At 41.5% G+C, this 17,273-nt stretch overlaps 1 protein-coding gene across 1 annotated transcript in view; it reads left to right on the top strand.

The window, feature by feature from the left end:
• Positions 1-17,273, top strand: part of LOC131725022 (Fc receptor-like protein 5) — a 57,219-nt gene that overhangs the window by 26,621 nt on the left and 13,325 nt on the right. Inside the window, exons 6-10 of the mRNA XM_059018352.1 lie at positions 1,658-1,951; positions 4,579-4,863; positions 7,139-7,435; positions 13,188-13,481; positions 13,968-14,264. Coding sequence (XP_058874335.1) covers positions 1,658-1,951; positions 4,579-4,863; positions 7,139-7,435; positions 13,188-13,481; positions 13,968-14,264 — 1,467 coding nt within the window. The remainder of the gene's footprint in view (positions 1-1,657; positions 1,952-4,578; positions 4,864-7,138; positions 7,436-13,187; positions 13,482-13,967; positions 14,265-17,273) is intronic.

Genomic DNA, 17,273 nt, shown 5'->3' with positions numbered 1-17,273 from the left:
GTAGTTACCTGGTTCGGTTTTGTCTCCCTTTCTGTGGATCGGTATTACGTTTGCTATATTCCAGTCTGTCGGTACAACCCCTGTGTCAAAAGACTGTTGCATGATCTTGGTTAGCGGTTTGTAAATAACTTCTTTCATTTCTTTGAGTACTATTGAGAGGATCTCATCTGGCCCAGGGGATTTGTTTATTTTAAGAGCTCCTAGTCCCTTTAACACTTCTGCCTCTGTTATGCTAAAGTTATTTAAAACTGGATAGGAACAGGTCGACATGTGGGGCATGTTGTTCGTGTCCTCCTTTGTAAAATCCTGTGAAAAGTAATCATTTAATATATTTGCTATTTTTCTTTCTTCATCTATGATTTTGCCATTTGTGTCTCTTAGACATTTAACCTCCTCTTTGAATGTTCTCTTGCTGTTATAATATTGGAAAAACATTTTGGAATTGGTTTTAGCCCCCTTAGCAATATTGATTTCTATCTCTCTCTTGGCCTTTCTAACTTCCTTTTTGACTTGTGTTTGCAGTTCCAAGTACTCTTTCTGTGTGCTTTGTTTTCTGTTCCTTTCGAGCTATAGCAATGTGAATTACATGCGGTGCATGATTTTCTGTGACAAATCATTTGTTTAGTGAGATTAAAAATATACATTTTTGGTTTTTCCTTGCATGGGAGGCACAGAAAAAATGTATGGATGAGATATTAGCATTCACAAAATCCCTGATTACAGTTTCACACTACAATTAATACATTTTTCAGTTGCACTACTTGTACAGTATATTGACCTTATAGGGCCGTGATCGGATATCCAAGGATTTCACAGCCTGATTGTTTTATGGTTTTTGTCGTGTGTTGTCACTGAGATGGGCATTTAATTTTTAAAGAGTGGAGATATTTTACAGCAGCACGCAGAAACAAATCAGGACACAGGAATTATAGTTGAGAGAAAACAGGAAAACACTGTTGCAGCAGCAAAGGTCATTCAAAATGATCTAGACAGCATTCAGAACTGGGCAGACACATGGCAAATGACATTTAATAGAGAAAAGTGTGCAGTATTGCATGCAGGCAATAAAAATATGCATTATAAATATCATATGGGAGATAGTGAAATTGAAGAAGGGAACTATGAAAAAGACCTAGGAGTTTATGTTGACTCAGAAATGTCTTCATCTAGACAATGTGGGGAAGCTATAAAAAAGGCCAACAAGATGCTCGGATATATTGTGAGGAGTGCTGAATTTAAATCAACAGAAATAATGTTAAAACTTTACAATGCATTAGTAAGACCTCATCTAGAATATTGTGTTCAGTTCTGGTCACCTTGTTACAAAAAGGATATTGCTGCTCTAGAAAGAGTGTAAAGAAGAGTCTTCCTAGAACTCCTCCACCAAATAAAGGATTTCTCTTAGACCACGTGGCTGGGATGCAGACACATTCTACATGTGTATTTGGCAGGGATGGAATTAACCCCATCCCTGCCAAGTGTCGTTATTATGAGTAAAAACAGGTAACTGAAACACTCCAGTTGCTGGAATAGTGCATTAATAATAGATAGATTCTTACCATGTTGTATTTCCTTGTGGAACCATATAGGATAAAAACAGGAGAGGGAGAGGAGTGCTGAGTGCTGTCTGATCTTCTCTCATCTTCTGCCTGTACAGAACGACCCCAGGCTGTCCTGACCCAGGAGCCTGCATGGACTCAGATATTCAGATCAGAGAGAGTGACACTGAGATGTCAGGTTCAGGGGGATTACACTGACTGGAGAGTCACATGGTACAAAGCTGGGAAGAATGCTCCAGTAACCCAGGATTACTACAGCAGGATAGATGGTGACAGATACACAATTAGCTCTGCTACTCAATACCACAGTGGAGAATATACCTGTAAAGGTGAAAGGACAGGTAACCCATCGTACTCTAAAACAAGCGATGCTCTTACACTGAGAGTATCAGGTAAGTCATTTCAAACACTCTGAATTCTAAGATTCGGATCATCTCCCCAGTTGTAGACCTTTCCTCCATCTCAGTATCCCCTGACTATCACTCTCTCCACCCCCTTTTGCTAAAAACCTAGGTATTGTTCTTGACGCCTCCTTCTTCTATCAACACATCTCTTCCCTGACACGTACTTGCTGCTTCATTCTTAGCAACATCTACCAAATTCGTCCTTTTCCTACTTCTTATTCCACACAACTTCTGGTCCTGGTACTCTACAGATTGGATTACTGTAACTCTCCTTGCTGGTCTCCCTGCTTTCTCAATCTACCCCATTCAGCTCATTCAAAATTCTGCTACTTGTCTTGTATTCTGGCAACCTTGCTATTCTCATGCTACCCCTCTGTATCGCACACTCTACTGGCTACCTATCTCTGCTCACATTCACTTCAAGACCCTTATTCTTGTCTACCGCTCTCTCCACCACAATGCCCCCTCTTACCTCCAATCCCTTGTGTCTCCCTACAACCCCTCTTTGCTGCTAACAGGCTAACTTGTCATGCTTTCCCTCCACTCTCCATCCTCCCATGCCCGCTCCTTCTCTTCCCTAGCCCCTCTGTGGTGGAACCAGCTACCGGAGAACTTCAGAACTGCTCTGTCTCTCACTGCCTTCCACCGCCTCTTCAAGACCCACCTGTTTAGACTGCACTTGTAGATCTCTTGATCTGCCTCTCCTAATATGCACTGGACTTCCCTGACCTACTTACCGACATTAGTGGATTCTCAGCTAATACAACATCCTTGCACTATTGTACTACTAATATGTCATTGTAGACATAATTTGTTGTAATCCTAACTTGTTGCATCCTAGTTCATATTGTATTTTAGCAGTATTATTTGCACTTAATGTATACTATACGGTATTTAAGTATTAAGCTTGCATTGTAACCCTGTACAGCCCTTCAACACCTGTCAGTCACCTTGGCTATAGATATTTGCCAAATTAATAATAATAATAATAATAATAATAATAATAATAATAATAATAATAATAATAATAATAATAATAATAATTAGATCCCATATAGGGCGCTCTGTCTCCCGACTGCCTTCCTACCTGAGTGCTGTCTGCTCTGCCCCCTCTCTTTCTCCCTGCATTTGTACCACAAACACACTGAGAGAGTTCCTCTATTTACACTGCTCCTCCACCCTTCTTTCCTTCACATCGGTGTCAGTGCTGTCTGCCCCTCCATTCCATTTCTGTCACCTTCACACACCGAGAGGATTCCTCAATCTACACTGAACTGTTCCTGCCTTCTCATCAGTGAGACTGAATACCCACTCTCTGTCTCCCTCTATCCTTTCACAAACACACACTGGGAAGGTATTCCTTGTCCCTCTGGGACTACACATGCACATGTAAAGTAATTTTTCATCAAGGAGTTTTTCATCATCCCAACAACAACATTGCTATACAAACACCGTACAACAGAAGTAACAACATTAAAACATCTGACTGGACACCACAAAGTGGACATAATGCCACCCTAGCAGCTTACATCACCACCTTCCGTCAAAAAGTAAGTTCTCAGATTATCCAAAAACAGCTAGATATTCCTAATAACATCTCTAATATTGAAAGAAATTGCTATATTATCATTAAAGAATACTCACAAAAGGAATCTCTGAATTTATGGAATCCTTACACAAGCCATTGGTGAAAAAAACAGTTTCATCCAGGACACCACACACTTCCTAAAAAAAAACTTAAGGAATTTGTACAACCACCTCAAAATCTATTTCACCTTTAATAACAAATATTATCAGCAGATCATGGGAACAGCCATGGGGTCCAAAATGACACCACAGTATGCTAATGTCTTCTGGCCACTCTGGAAAAAGAATTTCTAGAGCAACATCCCTACAAACCACAACTTTACTTAAGATACATAGACGACATCTTTATTATCTGGACAGAAAGTGAGGCTTCATTCCACCGTGCTCTCAGCAATTACCATCCCACCATTGAACTGACAAGGAATTATTCAAAAGAAATGATACCATTTTTTAGACACGACAATAAACATCAAAAACAGCAATATCACTTCATCCATCTGCACAAAACCCACTGATAGCCAAAAATACTTCCATCTCTAGTTTCCATCCACATCAAATCTGTCATTTACAGTCAAGCTATTTGTTACTACCAGAACTGCTTTGAAACTACTGGCAGAACCAAACATCTTTGCAGATTCTTCAAAACAGAATGACAGAGAAATGGATACTAGGAGAATTTGTTGGGCAATGGCCTTCACTGAATAGTCTTCCTAGAACTCCTCCACCAAACAAAGGATTTATTGTATACCACGTGGCTGGGACTTGATTGATGATCAATTAATCAATCAAGACCCAAACACATTCTACATGTGTATTTGGCAGGGATGGAATTAACCCCATCCCTGCCAAGTGTCGTTATTATGAGTAACAACAGGCCACTGAAACACTCTAGTTGTTGTAATAGTGCATTAATAATAGATAGATTCTTACCATGTTGTATTTCCTTGTGGAACAATATAGGATAAAAACAGGAGAGGGAGAGGAGTGCTGAGTGCTGTCTGATCTTCTCTCATCTTCTGCCTCTACAGAACGACCCCAGGCTGTCCTGACCCAGGAGCCTGCATGGACACAGATATACGAATCAGAGAGAATTACACTGAGATGTGAGGTTCAGGGGGGTTACACTGACTGGAGATTCACATGGTACGTGGGGAATGGTCCAGTAACCCAGGATTACTACAGCAGGATAGATGACAAATACACAATTAGCTCTGCTACTAGAGACCACAGTGGGGAATATACCTGTAAAGGTGAAAGGACAGATAACCCATCGTACTCTAAAACAAGCAATGCTCTTACACTGAGAGTATCAGGTAAGTCATTTCAAACACTCTGAATTCTAAGATTCGGATCATCTCCCCAGTTGTAGACCTTTCCTCCATCTCAGTATCCCCTGACTATCACTCTCTCCACCCCTTTTTGCTAAAAACCTAGGTGCTGTTCTTGACGCCTCCTGCTTCTATCAACACATATCTTCCCTGACACGTACTTGCTGCTTCATTCTTAGCAACATCTACCAAATCCGTCCTTTTCCCACTACTTATTCCACACAACTTCTGGTCCTGGTACTCTACAGATTGGATTACTATAACTCACCTTGCTGGTCTCCCTGCTTTCTCAATCTGCCCCATTCAGCTCATTCAAAATTCTGCTGCTTGTCTTGTATTCTGACAACCTTGCTATTCTCATACTACCCCTCTGCATCACACACTCTACTGCAGGGGTGGGCAATTCCGGTCCTGGAGGGCCGCTGTCCCTCCTGACTTTTGTTCCAACTTTGCCTAAATTGCTTAATTTGACCAACTATTACCAATTTCCGCTGCCAGGATGCTTACCGGATGTAAAAAGCGTGAACACATCACCCCCCTTCTTGCCCAGCTGCACTGGCTACCTGTAAAGTGCAGGATTATTTTCAAAACTCTCCTGCTCACCTACAATACCCTTCATCACACAGGCTCATCTTCATCTCTGGAACTCTCTCCCAGCTTTGGTGCGTGATGCTCCCACCGTTGCTCGCTTTAAATCAGCTCTCAAGACCCACCTGTTCTCTCTTGCTTTCCATGCTCTTTAAGCCTGATATCTGCTATTAGCTGCTGTGTTGCTGCTACTATTTCATGTATTATGTTACTATCATGTATTATGCACTTTGCACTGTATTTAATGTACTATTTAATGCATTATGTTACTATCGTGTATTATGCACTTTCCACTGTATATCATGTATTATGCATTTCTCTGTGTTTAAGGTATTATGGATTTCTTGTTACTGCATCTTGCAAAGCGTTTTGTGATGGTGGTCCACTATGAAAGGCGCTATAAAAAGTAAAGATTGATTGATTGAATTATTGGTCTAATTAAGTAATTTAGAGCATAGTTGGAACAAAAGCCAGGACCAGAATTCCTCACCCCTGCTCTACTAGCTACCTATCTGCTCACATTCACTTCAAGACCCTTATTCTTGCCTACTGCTCTCTCCACCACAATGCCCCCTCTTACCTCCAATCCCTTGTGTCTGCCTACACCACCTCTCTGCTCCTAACAGGCCAACTTGTCATGCTTTCACTCCACTCTCCATCCTCCCGTGCCCGCTCCTTCTCTTCCCTAGCCCCTCTGTGGTGGAACCAGCTACCGGAGAACTTCAGAACTGCTTTGTCTCTCACTGCCTTCCACCGCCTCCTCAAGACCCACCTGTTTAGACTGCACTTGTAGATCTCTTGATCTGCCTCTCCTAATATGCACTGGACTTCCCTGACCTACTTACCGACGTTACTGGATTCTCAGCTAATACAACATCCTTGCACTATTGTACTACTAATATGTCATTGTAGACATCATTTGTTGTAATCCTAACTTGGTGCATCCTATTTCATATTGTATTTTAGCAGTATTATTTGCACTTTATGTATACTATACGGTATTTAAGTATTAAGCTTGCATTGTAACCCTGTACAGCCCTTCAACACCTGTCAGTCACCTTGGCTCTAGGTATTTGCCAAATAAATAATAATAATAATAATAATAATAATAATAATAATAATAATAATAATAATAATAATAATTAGACCCCAGATAGGGCGCTCTGTCTCGCTATAGCCTTCCTACCTGAGTGCTGTCTGCCCTGCCCCCTCTCTTTCTCCCTGCATTTGTACCACAAACACACTGAGAGAGTTCCTCTATTTACACAGCTCCTCCGCCCTTCTTTACTTCTCATCGGTGTCAGTGCTGTCTGCCCTGCCCCCTCTCTTTCTCCCTGCAACCACACTGAGAGAGTTCCCCTATTTACACTGCTCCTCCGCCCTTCTTTCCTTCTCATCGGTGTCAGTGCTGTCTGCCCCTCCATTCCATTTCTGTCACCTTCACACACCGAGAGGATTCCTCAATCTACACTGAATTGCCTTCTTGTCAGTGAGACTGAGTACCCCCTTTCTGTGTCCCTCTATCCTTTCACAAACACATATTGGGAAGGTATCTATTGCCCTCTGGGGACAATACAGAATGCACAATTACAGAATCTAGTGGGTAAAGTTTTTCTTTGAATGAAAGAGAGAAATGTGCACTCCCCTAATTCTGTTGTCTCCTCTATTTTAGCTGGCAAGCCAAAGTCTGTCCTGACCCAGGAGCCTGCAGGAGAGATATTTGAAGGAGACACAGTGACTCTGAGCTGTGTGGTTGAGGGAGGCTCTGATGGCTGGAAATATCGCTGGTACAAAGGCAGTCAGTACAGCACTTCAGTGTACTGGACTGACAGCAGCAGTGGAACTGGAGCCGGATACACAATCAGTCCTGCTGCTCTGAATCACAGCGGATATTACTGGTGTCGAGCTGAAAGAGGGAGCAACCTGTTTAACTCAGACTACAGCAGTGCTGTCAATATACAAGTATCAGGTGAGTAACTGAAATCTTTTTGTACAACTCAATTGATACTATTATAGACTGCAGAATAGGAGAGAGCACATGAAGCCAGTTTTCTTTTAGTTTGGATAAAGCACAAAGGTGACATATGGTAGCATTCCATTTTTCTTTAGTTATTTTTTTGTCCCACATCGGTATGTCCGAAATGTAACTATTTAAAGAGTGCTAACCAATCACAATAACCAACTGTTATAACCTAATTGCTAATCAGGCCATGTGTTATAGTTCAAACAAGTTAAGAACCGAAATATTCTTAGCTCAAAAATGAGGCGGGGGGTGGGGGCAATAAAGCAAATAAAATGTATGAAAATGGTATGGTATGGTTTAGCACTTAAAAAGGGTGTGTGCAAACAAAATCGCCCACAAAGGAACAGGTATCTGTATAAATGCACCACACAGGCGGATGGATGCAGGAGCAGACAGACCCCCCCTTAAATATCTAGGATCTGATATTCTCAGTAACCTAAATAATAATCTAAATAATGGAATAGCAAGTTTCATGACGGTTGGATAACTGATTCTCCAGATATAAGAAAAAAAAAAGTATGACCGCCTCCCCAGCATAGGTACAGTGTCTGCAAACACTTAAGGCTGGATCATACTTCAGACCGACAATTTGTGTTTGGAGTTGAGGGTCTCTGACCCTGTATAACAGGTCGGAATTACGTCATCCACACTCTTGTGTATTTTCTGGAAAGTCGTACATCCTTGTCTCATGTGTCTGCGACCTGAAATCGCATGGGGTTAGATAATATTGAAAACTTTCAATATCATCTAACGTGCTTCGGGGCGTGCAGGATTAAAAGTAGGCATGGGTTAGCTAAAAATAGGAGATCCCACAGATACGCGGAAGATATTCGTATTCTGAAACGGCAAAAGATGAGGAGACACCATGTGTAAACTACTCGGCCTGAGAGCAGGAGTAAGGGCCGCGGAGGAGCTTCAGCCTAGCAGCTATGAGCAGTAAACACAACCACAATTATGATTAAAGACAACCACAATTATGATTAAAACACAAACACTATGTGAAACAGTTGTTGTTAGCAATAATAAATTATTAACTTGTGTCTATTGATATATTTTATAGCAATGCACATGTTTACTTCTGTTATAAATGTTTCAAACGTTAATGTTATTTTAGATGATCTGGGCTGGTAATTAACATGTTTAATTCAAACCGGAGATCTCCAAGCTATAGGGCACATCTCTGTAGCCGGCGATTGTTAAACTACAGCTTTTTTTTCTCGTTTTTTTATTATCGATACCCCACACGAAAACTGTTTTAACATGAATATCTTAACTAATTAACAAGGTGGTGACCAAGTGCCGTAATGAGTGACGAGTAATGCTAGCTAGCTGACATCATTGATTCATGTTAAACAAATATGCATGCCATGTAAACAATTCATACAATTAATTGAAGTTATACAAATCAATGTGAGAATGAAGCCACCCTCTCATTCCAATTGCAACAATTGATAGTAGGACATTCAGTTTAAGATTTTACAAAATAGTGCTGGGTTTGTTTTTTGTGGGGGGTTTCTAGCATTGCTGATACAATACTCTAATATCCTCCAAAATGTATTTTGATTTGTGTATTTAACCTACTTTCACTTATTCAGCATAGTTTCAGCGAGGTATTATTTTTTTGGCCAGGCTTATGTTTGTTGTTGAAAGGACATTTTCTTTTGATCTTTAAAACAAATGTTTTGTGAGCGTCTGGAACCAACTCCCACAGTAATGTTGTTGAAGCTGACACACTGGGATCCTTCAAGAAGCTGCTTGATGAGATTCTGGGATCAATAAGCTACTAACAACCAAATGAGCAAGATGGGCCGAATGGCCTCCTCTCGTTTGTAAACTTTCTTATGTTCTTATGTTATAGCTCAAATTATAGTGGACATGTTAAATACTGTTAGTTGTGTGAGAAATGCTAGTCAAACACAACCTCCAGGCACCTTTACTTGGCCATTAAGAGGCATGTCTTTGTTCAAGCCATATTAGTATTCCAGAATCCGTGGAGCAGCAATCCCCACCCACAGCCAGCTATGCAGCACAGATTTCTGTATGAGAATGTGCGTATTGTGGGGGTGTGTATCTCGCGTGTAGATCCAGGCTACACAGGGTTTACACGCTTTTTTGAGAATAGACCTCTTAAAGAATATAGAGATGCCTAAATAATAGAAACAGCATTGGTGTGTATTATATGATATATTTTTATGAACTATCAGTCATGTGATGCTCTGTCTACCATTAACCCCTTCTGGTGATGAAATCCCCTGTGAAGGGATTAAAGAAAAAGGCTTGATAACAGGAGGTCCCTGGTTCTAATCCCCGCTCAGCCACTGACTCACTGTGTGTGACCCTGTGTGGCAAAGTGGCCGATTGTGTACAGGTGCAGGAGTGATGCAGTGCGCAATGAACAAACAGAGAATTGTAATCCAGTGGGAAACAGGTTTTTAATGATTATAGTCCTGGTCTGGTGACCAAACAAAAACTCCAGGCAATACACAACAATGTGTACTGCACTGGAATAAATCAACGGGTTACAGACCCAAATAATAAATACACGTATCTCTCCCACATTGTACAAAACACGGTCACCAGTCCTGGGTGCGTGCTGTAGTGCTCGTGGTGGGTGATACAGTTTATTTTGTGAAAGTGGTGAAGTGCCGTTCCGGCTTTGTGCTGGCCCAAGGCGACAGCTCTGGATACGTGTTAGCCATCTAGTGATTTACAAAAAAAAAGACAATTACTAACAGCGACAAAGCAAACAAAAACACTCAAATACTTTTTTGTTTAGGGTTTCTCCCGGTCCTTCCAGATTCTTTCTTTTTTAAACCAAGCAAAGGAGTAGATTGAGATTCTCCGTCCCCCTTTATGCTATCACACATGACCCCTTGGTAAACGAGTGCAGCTGTCTCTACTGTCTGCAGCTGCTACGTCGTTTCCCTTCCGGGTCAATACGTTCCTGCAACGGAGTCTCGCCTTCTTCCAGTCTGACCGACTTCCCGGCCCAGGGAAAGAACTGTCAGGCCAGAGGGAGATTTACAACCAAAACTCATTGTATTTCTGTCACACCCTGTCACTTAACCTCCTTATGCTCCGTCCTTCAGATGAGACATAAAAAGGAGGTCCTATTGTAAGTGACTGCAGCAGTTGTTGATGCATAGTTCACCTCCTAGTCTCTAAGCCGCTTTAGATAAAAGCGTCTGCTAAATGAATAAATTATAGTGGAAGCGGTCATCTGCTTTTTTCCATATATCTGGAGAATCTCTTATGCAATTGTCAGGACTCTTGGAATTAAGCTTATTTAGCAGAAGTTATTGAGAATATGGCATTCTGGGGATATAAGGTTGTGTCTGTCTGTCCGTACATCTGTCACCCCCAGCTGTTAGCAGCATTTCCTCTGCCGGAATGTGCCACCCCACTGTCAGCCTTTCCGCTGCCAGTGGTACAACACGAGGAGGACAGCATTTCCGCTGCCAGGGGTACAACACGAGGAGGACAGCATTTCCGCTGCCAGGGATACAACACGAGGAGGACAGCATTTCCACTGCCAGGGATACAACACGAGGAGGACAGCATTTCCGCTGCCAGTGGTACAACACGAGGAGGACAGCCTTTCCGCTGCCAGGGATACAACATGAGGAGGACAGCATTTCCGCTGCCAGGGGTACAGCACGAGGAGGACAGCATTTCCGCTGCCAGGGGTACAACACGAGGAGGACAGCATTTCCGCTGCCAGGGGTACAGCACGAGGAGGACAGCATTTCCGCTGCCAGGGGTACAGCACGAGGACTGCATTTCCGCTGCCAGGGGTACAACACGAGGAGGACAGCCTTTCCGCTGCCAGGGGTACAGCACGAGGAGGACAGCCTTTCCGCTGCCAGGGGTACAACACGAGGAGGACAGCCTTTCCGCTGCCAGGGGTACAACACGAGGAGGACAGCCTTTCCGCTGCCAGGGGTACAACACGAGGAGGACAGCCTTTCCGCTGCCAGGGGTACAGCACGAGGAGGACAGCATTTCCACTGTCAGCGTTGTCACTGGCAGCAGTTCCGCAACCAGAATTGCCACATGTGGGCCCATGGAAGCCCCCGTTCTTTGCCCAGAAGTACCTCTGTGATTTTTGGGACTTTAAGGGAGGAGGTGGACTTTGAGGCCATGTGTGCTGCACACAAGGGGGAGATATGTGACGGGGTCACCCCCGTCCCTGGATGTATTTTGGTTTATTGGGTATAGTGTGGGTTATGCAGCACGGGTGATTTAAAATGCATATTTGTATTTGGGCACAGGGATTGCACAAATTGCACATCCGGTAAAGACACTCTGCCCGGAGTGCAGGATGCACCCTATAGCTTGGAGATTGCCGGTTCGAATCCAAGCTATGCCACTGCTGACCGTGAACGGGAGTTCCCAGAGGGCAGCGCACAATTGGCCAAGCGCTGCCTGGGCTGCGTAGGGGTTAGGTTGGCTGTGTAGTCCTTGGCTCACCGCGCACCAGCGACCCCTGTGGCTGGCAGGGCGCCTGCAGGCTGGCCTGTACGCTGTAAGTTCTGGATATGGCAGCACGGTGGGCTTGCAGAGTGAAAAAAAAGCGGACGGCTGATGGCACTAGTTTCGGAAGACGCAAGTGCTCGTGATATACAAAAAAAAGACAATTACTAACAACGAGTGCAGAGAGCTGCAGGCTTTTATGCAGGGGACCATCTCCCGCAACCAATGAAATACCTTAATTTGGGAGATGGCCACCATCTGCACAAGGTTTTTTTTAATTATTCCACTCTCGCCTCTGCCAGAACACATTTTAAATAAAACAATAACAAACAAAATGCACGGCTACGCCGTCATATTTACAAAACAATGAATAAATACAAAAACAATACCCACGGCGCTTCGCCGTCATCTATACATACATACATACATACTGATAATAATAATAATAATAATAATAATAATAATAATAATAATAATAATAATAATAATAATACAAAACACATACAAAATAACTCAGGGGCGGAGGGGGAAACCCCGTTCTAAAATAAACAAATACATTTAAACAGCAGGGCTTTCTACCGCCCTGCTACAGGCAGCATTATAACAAATTCATAATAAAGTTGTCTGATATTTAAATATACATAATAATGATGCTTTACTGACAGTGAAGATAATAACCTGAATACAAGTCATGCTGCTAAGCCTGTGTGTCTTTATCTTTTCTTCTGCTCTTTGCAGTGCATTATCTAACTTCTATTGACGTGTCTGGCCGGTTGTATTACATTTATGTTTTATCTGTGAGAATCTACCGGGGTACCGCGTGGTGTCTCATAGCTGAATAACCAATAATCCAATTATCATTAAACTTGGTATTAACACAATCTAGCATTGGTGTAGACAGAGAATCTCACATTGTGGGGATATAGGGGGTGTTTGTCTGTCAGTACAGCCATCCATCTTTACGTCACACTTCCATGTTTGCAGATATCTGGAGAGCTGCTTTTTAACGGTGATGAAGCATCTCTGCAGCTGACACAGAGTTAAAGGTGTCGTTATTATGAGTAAAACTAGGTAACTGAAACGCTCTAGTTGTTGGAATAGTGTATTAATAATAGATTGATTCTTACCATATGGTATTTCCTTGTGGAACAATATAGGATAAAAACAGGAGAGGGAGAGGAGTGCTGAGTGCTGTCTGATCTTCTCTGATCTTCTGTCTCTACAGAACGACCAAAGGCTGTCCTGACCCAGGAGCCTGCATGGACACAGATATACAAATCAGAGAGCGTGACACTGAGATGTCAGGTTCAGGGGGATTACACTGACTGGAGAGTCACATGGTACAAAGCTGGGAGGAATGCTCCAGTAACCCAGAATTCCTACAGCAGTATAGATGGTGACAGATACACAATTAGCTCTGCTACTAAAGGCCACAGTGGAGAATATACCTGTAAAGGTGAAAGGACAGGTAACCCATCGTACTCTAAAACAAGCGATGCTCTTACACTGAGAGTATCAGGTAAGTCATTTCAAACACTCTGAATTCTAAGATTCTGATCCTCTCCTCTATTGTAACTCCAGACGGAGGGCTCTGTCTCCTGACTGCCTTCCTACCTAAGTGCTGTCTGCCCTGCCTCCTCTCTTTCTCACTGCATTTGTACCACAAACACACTGAGAGAGTTCCTCTATTTACACTGCTCCTCCGCCCTTCTTTCCTTCACATCGGTGTCAGTGCTGTCTGCCCCTCCATTCCATTTCTGTCACCTTTACACACTGAGAGGATTCCTCAATCTACACTGAACTGTTCCTGCTTTCTCATCAGTGAGACTGAGTACCCCCTCTCTGTGTCCCTCTATCCTATCACAAACACACACTGGGAAGGTATCTATTGTCCCTCTGGGGACAATACAGAATGCACAATTACAGAATCTAGTGGGTAAAGTTTTTCTTTGAATGAAAGAGAGAAATGTACACTCCACTAATTCTGTTGTCTCCTCTATTGTAGCTGGCAAGCCAAAGCCTGTCCTGACCCAGGAGCCTGCAGGAGAGATATTTGAAGGAGACACAGTCACTCTGAGCTGTGTGGTTGAGGGGGGCTCTGGTGGCTGGAGATATCTCTGGTACAAAGACAAGCAGTACAGCACTCCAGTGAACCAGACTGACAGCAGCAGTGGAACTGGAGCCGGATACACAATCAGTGCTGCTGCTCTGTCCCACAGTGGAGAGTACTGGTGTGGAGCTGAAAGAGGGAGAAACCCATTTAACTCAGACTACAGCAATGCTGTCAATATACAAGTATCAGGTGCGTGACTGAACTGAGTCTGTAAGAAAGACGGCAGCCAGCCATAAAGAAAATTAATTTTAAAAATCACAGTATTAAAGCAAAAGAAGACTATATTGTAGCTCTATTTCCTTTAGATTAAAAATAGATATGATGAAGCAGCAAAGCCATAGTAACAGTACAGACAATATCAATTTTCAGAAAGTGATTAACAATGCAACACATTTATAAAGTGTTGTTTTTGCTGGGGTTTAAAACTTTTTTTCACATAATATATCTATTTTTCCCCTTACCCATAGCACTCTAAGGTCATCAGTAATCTCTTGTTCAGTATTATTAGCCTTACAGAAATTGGGATTTTTAATGTGATTTCTAACATGATTTTCAGCTTTATTAACAAATTAACATTGACAGGGAGTCAAAGTAAAAACACATTCATAAATAAGTTAGGGCCCAATGAAATCACTTTTATTATTTTCTGATTTCAGTTTTTACCGTTGTAAAAAATGTAATTAAGTTGATTTAATTGAACTTATGTACACCGCAGGTGCAGCGAACAACACAAAAGTGTAACTCTAGTACAGGCTTCTGTTTCTTCCATTCGCTTTGAGTTACTCTGCATTTCAGTAAGAGTCCGTTTTTTATTGAATTGTATTGAAAAAAGATATTATTAACTTTAAAAACGGGTTGTATAAGTTAAAGAAACACTTCATTTTTTTCTTTTTCCACTACAAAACAAATGATTGTTTTTTGTTTCTCTGTATTTGTCATCAGTCATTTTTTTTTTAGCTAAGAGGGGGCGGGAGGATGTGGGTCGGGTAACTCCTGTTCATTCCAAATGGCTCCAAAGTGCCTAGTTTGAAAATAAGTTCACATTCCTTTTGTTTCCTGACAGCATTAGTTCCATAGCGTTGAACCATCCCACAAATTGTGATGTCTTCTATAGTGTGGTCATTTCTGTTAAAATGTCTGGCGACAGGAAAGGTAGAGGTGTTAATTCGTATACTTCTCAGATGTTCCACGAAGTGATCAGCCAAGCGTAGTTTTGTTTCACCAATATATAGCTTGTTACATTTGATGCAGCCGATGCAATATACTATTCCTTTACTAATGCAAGTAAAAGTATCATGGATAGCAAATGAGGGTTTTGCTCCCTTAACTACTGTGTTGCTGTGAATGAATTTACAAGTTGCACAGCGTGACTTATTGCATGGAAACGTATCCTTAAGACTGTCCAGATTGGGTCGAATGTTACTGTGGACCAGATGCTCTCTTAGATTTTTGTCTCTTCTGTATGACATTAGAGGAGGGTTATTGAAAATAGGAGCTGTAGAAGGATCATCTTGAAGAATGCTAACATTTCTTTGTATGATGTGTTGTACTTTTTTGGTCATAGGATGATATGTAAGAACAAGGGGAATACGGTTGTTGGTATTCTGTGTTTTGGTTTTGTACAAGGCATCCTTTCTGTTTATTGTCGATACTCTTAACTGAGCTTCTCTAAGTATAGTGTCTGAAAAACCACAGTTTCTGAAAAATGCACACATGTCATTTGTTTTATTCAAAAAATCACTATCATCACTGCAAATGCGTCTCAGTCTTAATAATTGGTAGTATGGAATGGAATTGCGACAAGCTTTGGGATGTGAGGAGTCGTATCTTAGATATTAATGAGAATCTGTTTCTTTGTAGAAGATTGTAGTATTAATGGTACAATTAGAAACCGTGATGGTAACGTCTAAGAAAGAAATTTGTTTAGAAATGTTCCATGTATACTTTAGAGCTGGATGAGACTGGTCAATAAAATGTATGAAATCCATTAAATCTTCATTAGTGTTATCTGAGATGCCAAATATGTCGTCAATGTATCTAAGATATAACATTGGTGTATGTCCCTTGTACTGTTGAAAAACTTTATTTTCGATCCATCCCATAAAAAGAGAGCCCCAAGAGGGCCCCATTTTTGTTCCCATACTGACACCTCTAACTTGTTTATAAAAGTCTCCATTAAAGGAGAAACAATTCAAAGAAAGGACGAGTTGGGCTAGTTGCAAAAGAATATCGGTTGCAGGTTCTTTTACTGTCTGTTTATCAAGTAAGTATTTTAGTGCTTGTAAACCGTCACTGTTGGGGATAACTGTGTAGAGGCTTTTGACATCCATTGAGAAGAAAGTTATATTTTCACTGTTACCATTTAAAGAAAAATGATCTATTATTTGCAAAAAATGGTTAGAGTCTTTAACGTATGAAGGTAGAGATTCCACAATGGGTCTGAAGACATCATCAAGGAACTTGGAAATTATTTCAGTGGGGCAGGAACATGCTGATACAATAGGACGGCCTGGGTTGGTAGGCTTATGAATTTTAGGAAGTAAATAAAAATGGCTACAGCCAGGGTTTTCAACAATAAGATTAGACGCAGATTTTGGTAATAAGTTATTCTGGATGGCAGAATGGATAGTAGATGTGACTGTAGTTTGTAACAGTTGGGTAAGATCATCTGGGACTTTCGTGTAGAAGTTAATGTCAAAGTTGTCTAGATGCTTCTTCTATATATAGATCCTTTTTCCAAACTACTACAGCTCCTCCTTTGTCAGCAGGTTTTATTATGATGTCATTATGTTTCTGTATATTCTGTAAGGCGTGATATTCATGTTGTCAAGTTTAAACGATTAGTGTGTTGTTGAAAATTAATTTGACTTATTTCTCGTTCACATTTATCAATAAAAAAATCTAAGGCTTGAAAAGCTCCGGAGGCTGGTGTCCAAGTAGAGTGCTGTTGTTTGTATTTAAGGAAAATATCTAAGGAATCAGAAGCTGTGTTGGAGGATTGTGAACCACCTAATTCATTTGTACCTGTGTCTGCATGAAAATGGGCATGTAAACGCATGCGGTGAAAGAGATGCTGTGTGTCACTGATGACTGCAAATGTGTCAGTGGATTTCTTTATAGGTACAAATGTGAGACCTTTGGATAAAACAGAGTGTTCAGCAGTAGTAAGTGTCAAATTTTCTGAGATTGTAACAACAG

The sequence above is a fragment of the Acipenser ruthenus genome, chromosome 59 (assembly GCF_902713425.1).
Source record: "Acipenser ruthenus chromosome 59, fAciRut3.2 maternal haplotype, whole genome shotgun sequence".
NCBI lineage: Eukaryota > Metazoa > Chordata > Actinopteri > Acipenseriformes > Acipenseridae > Acipenser > Acipenser ruthenus.
The sequence above is the reverse complement of the archived record's forward strand: the minus strand, read 5'-3'. Positions and strand labels throughout refer to the sequence as shown.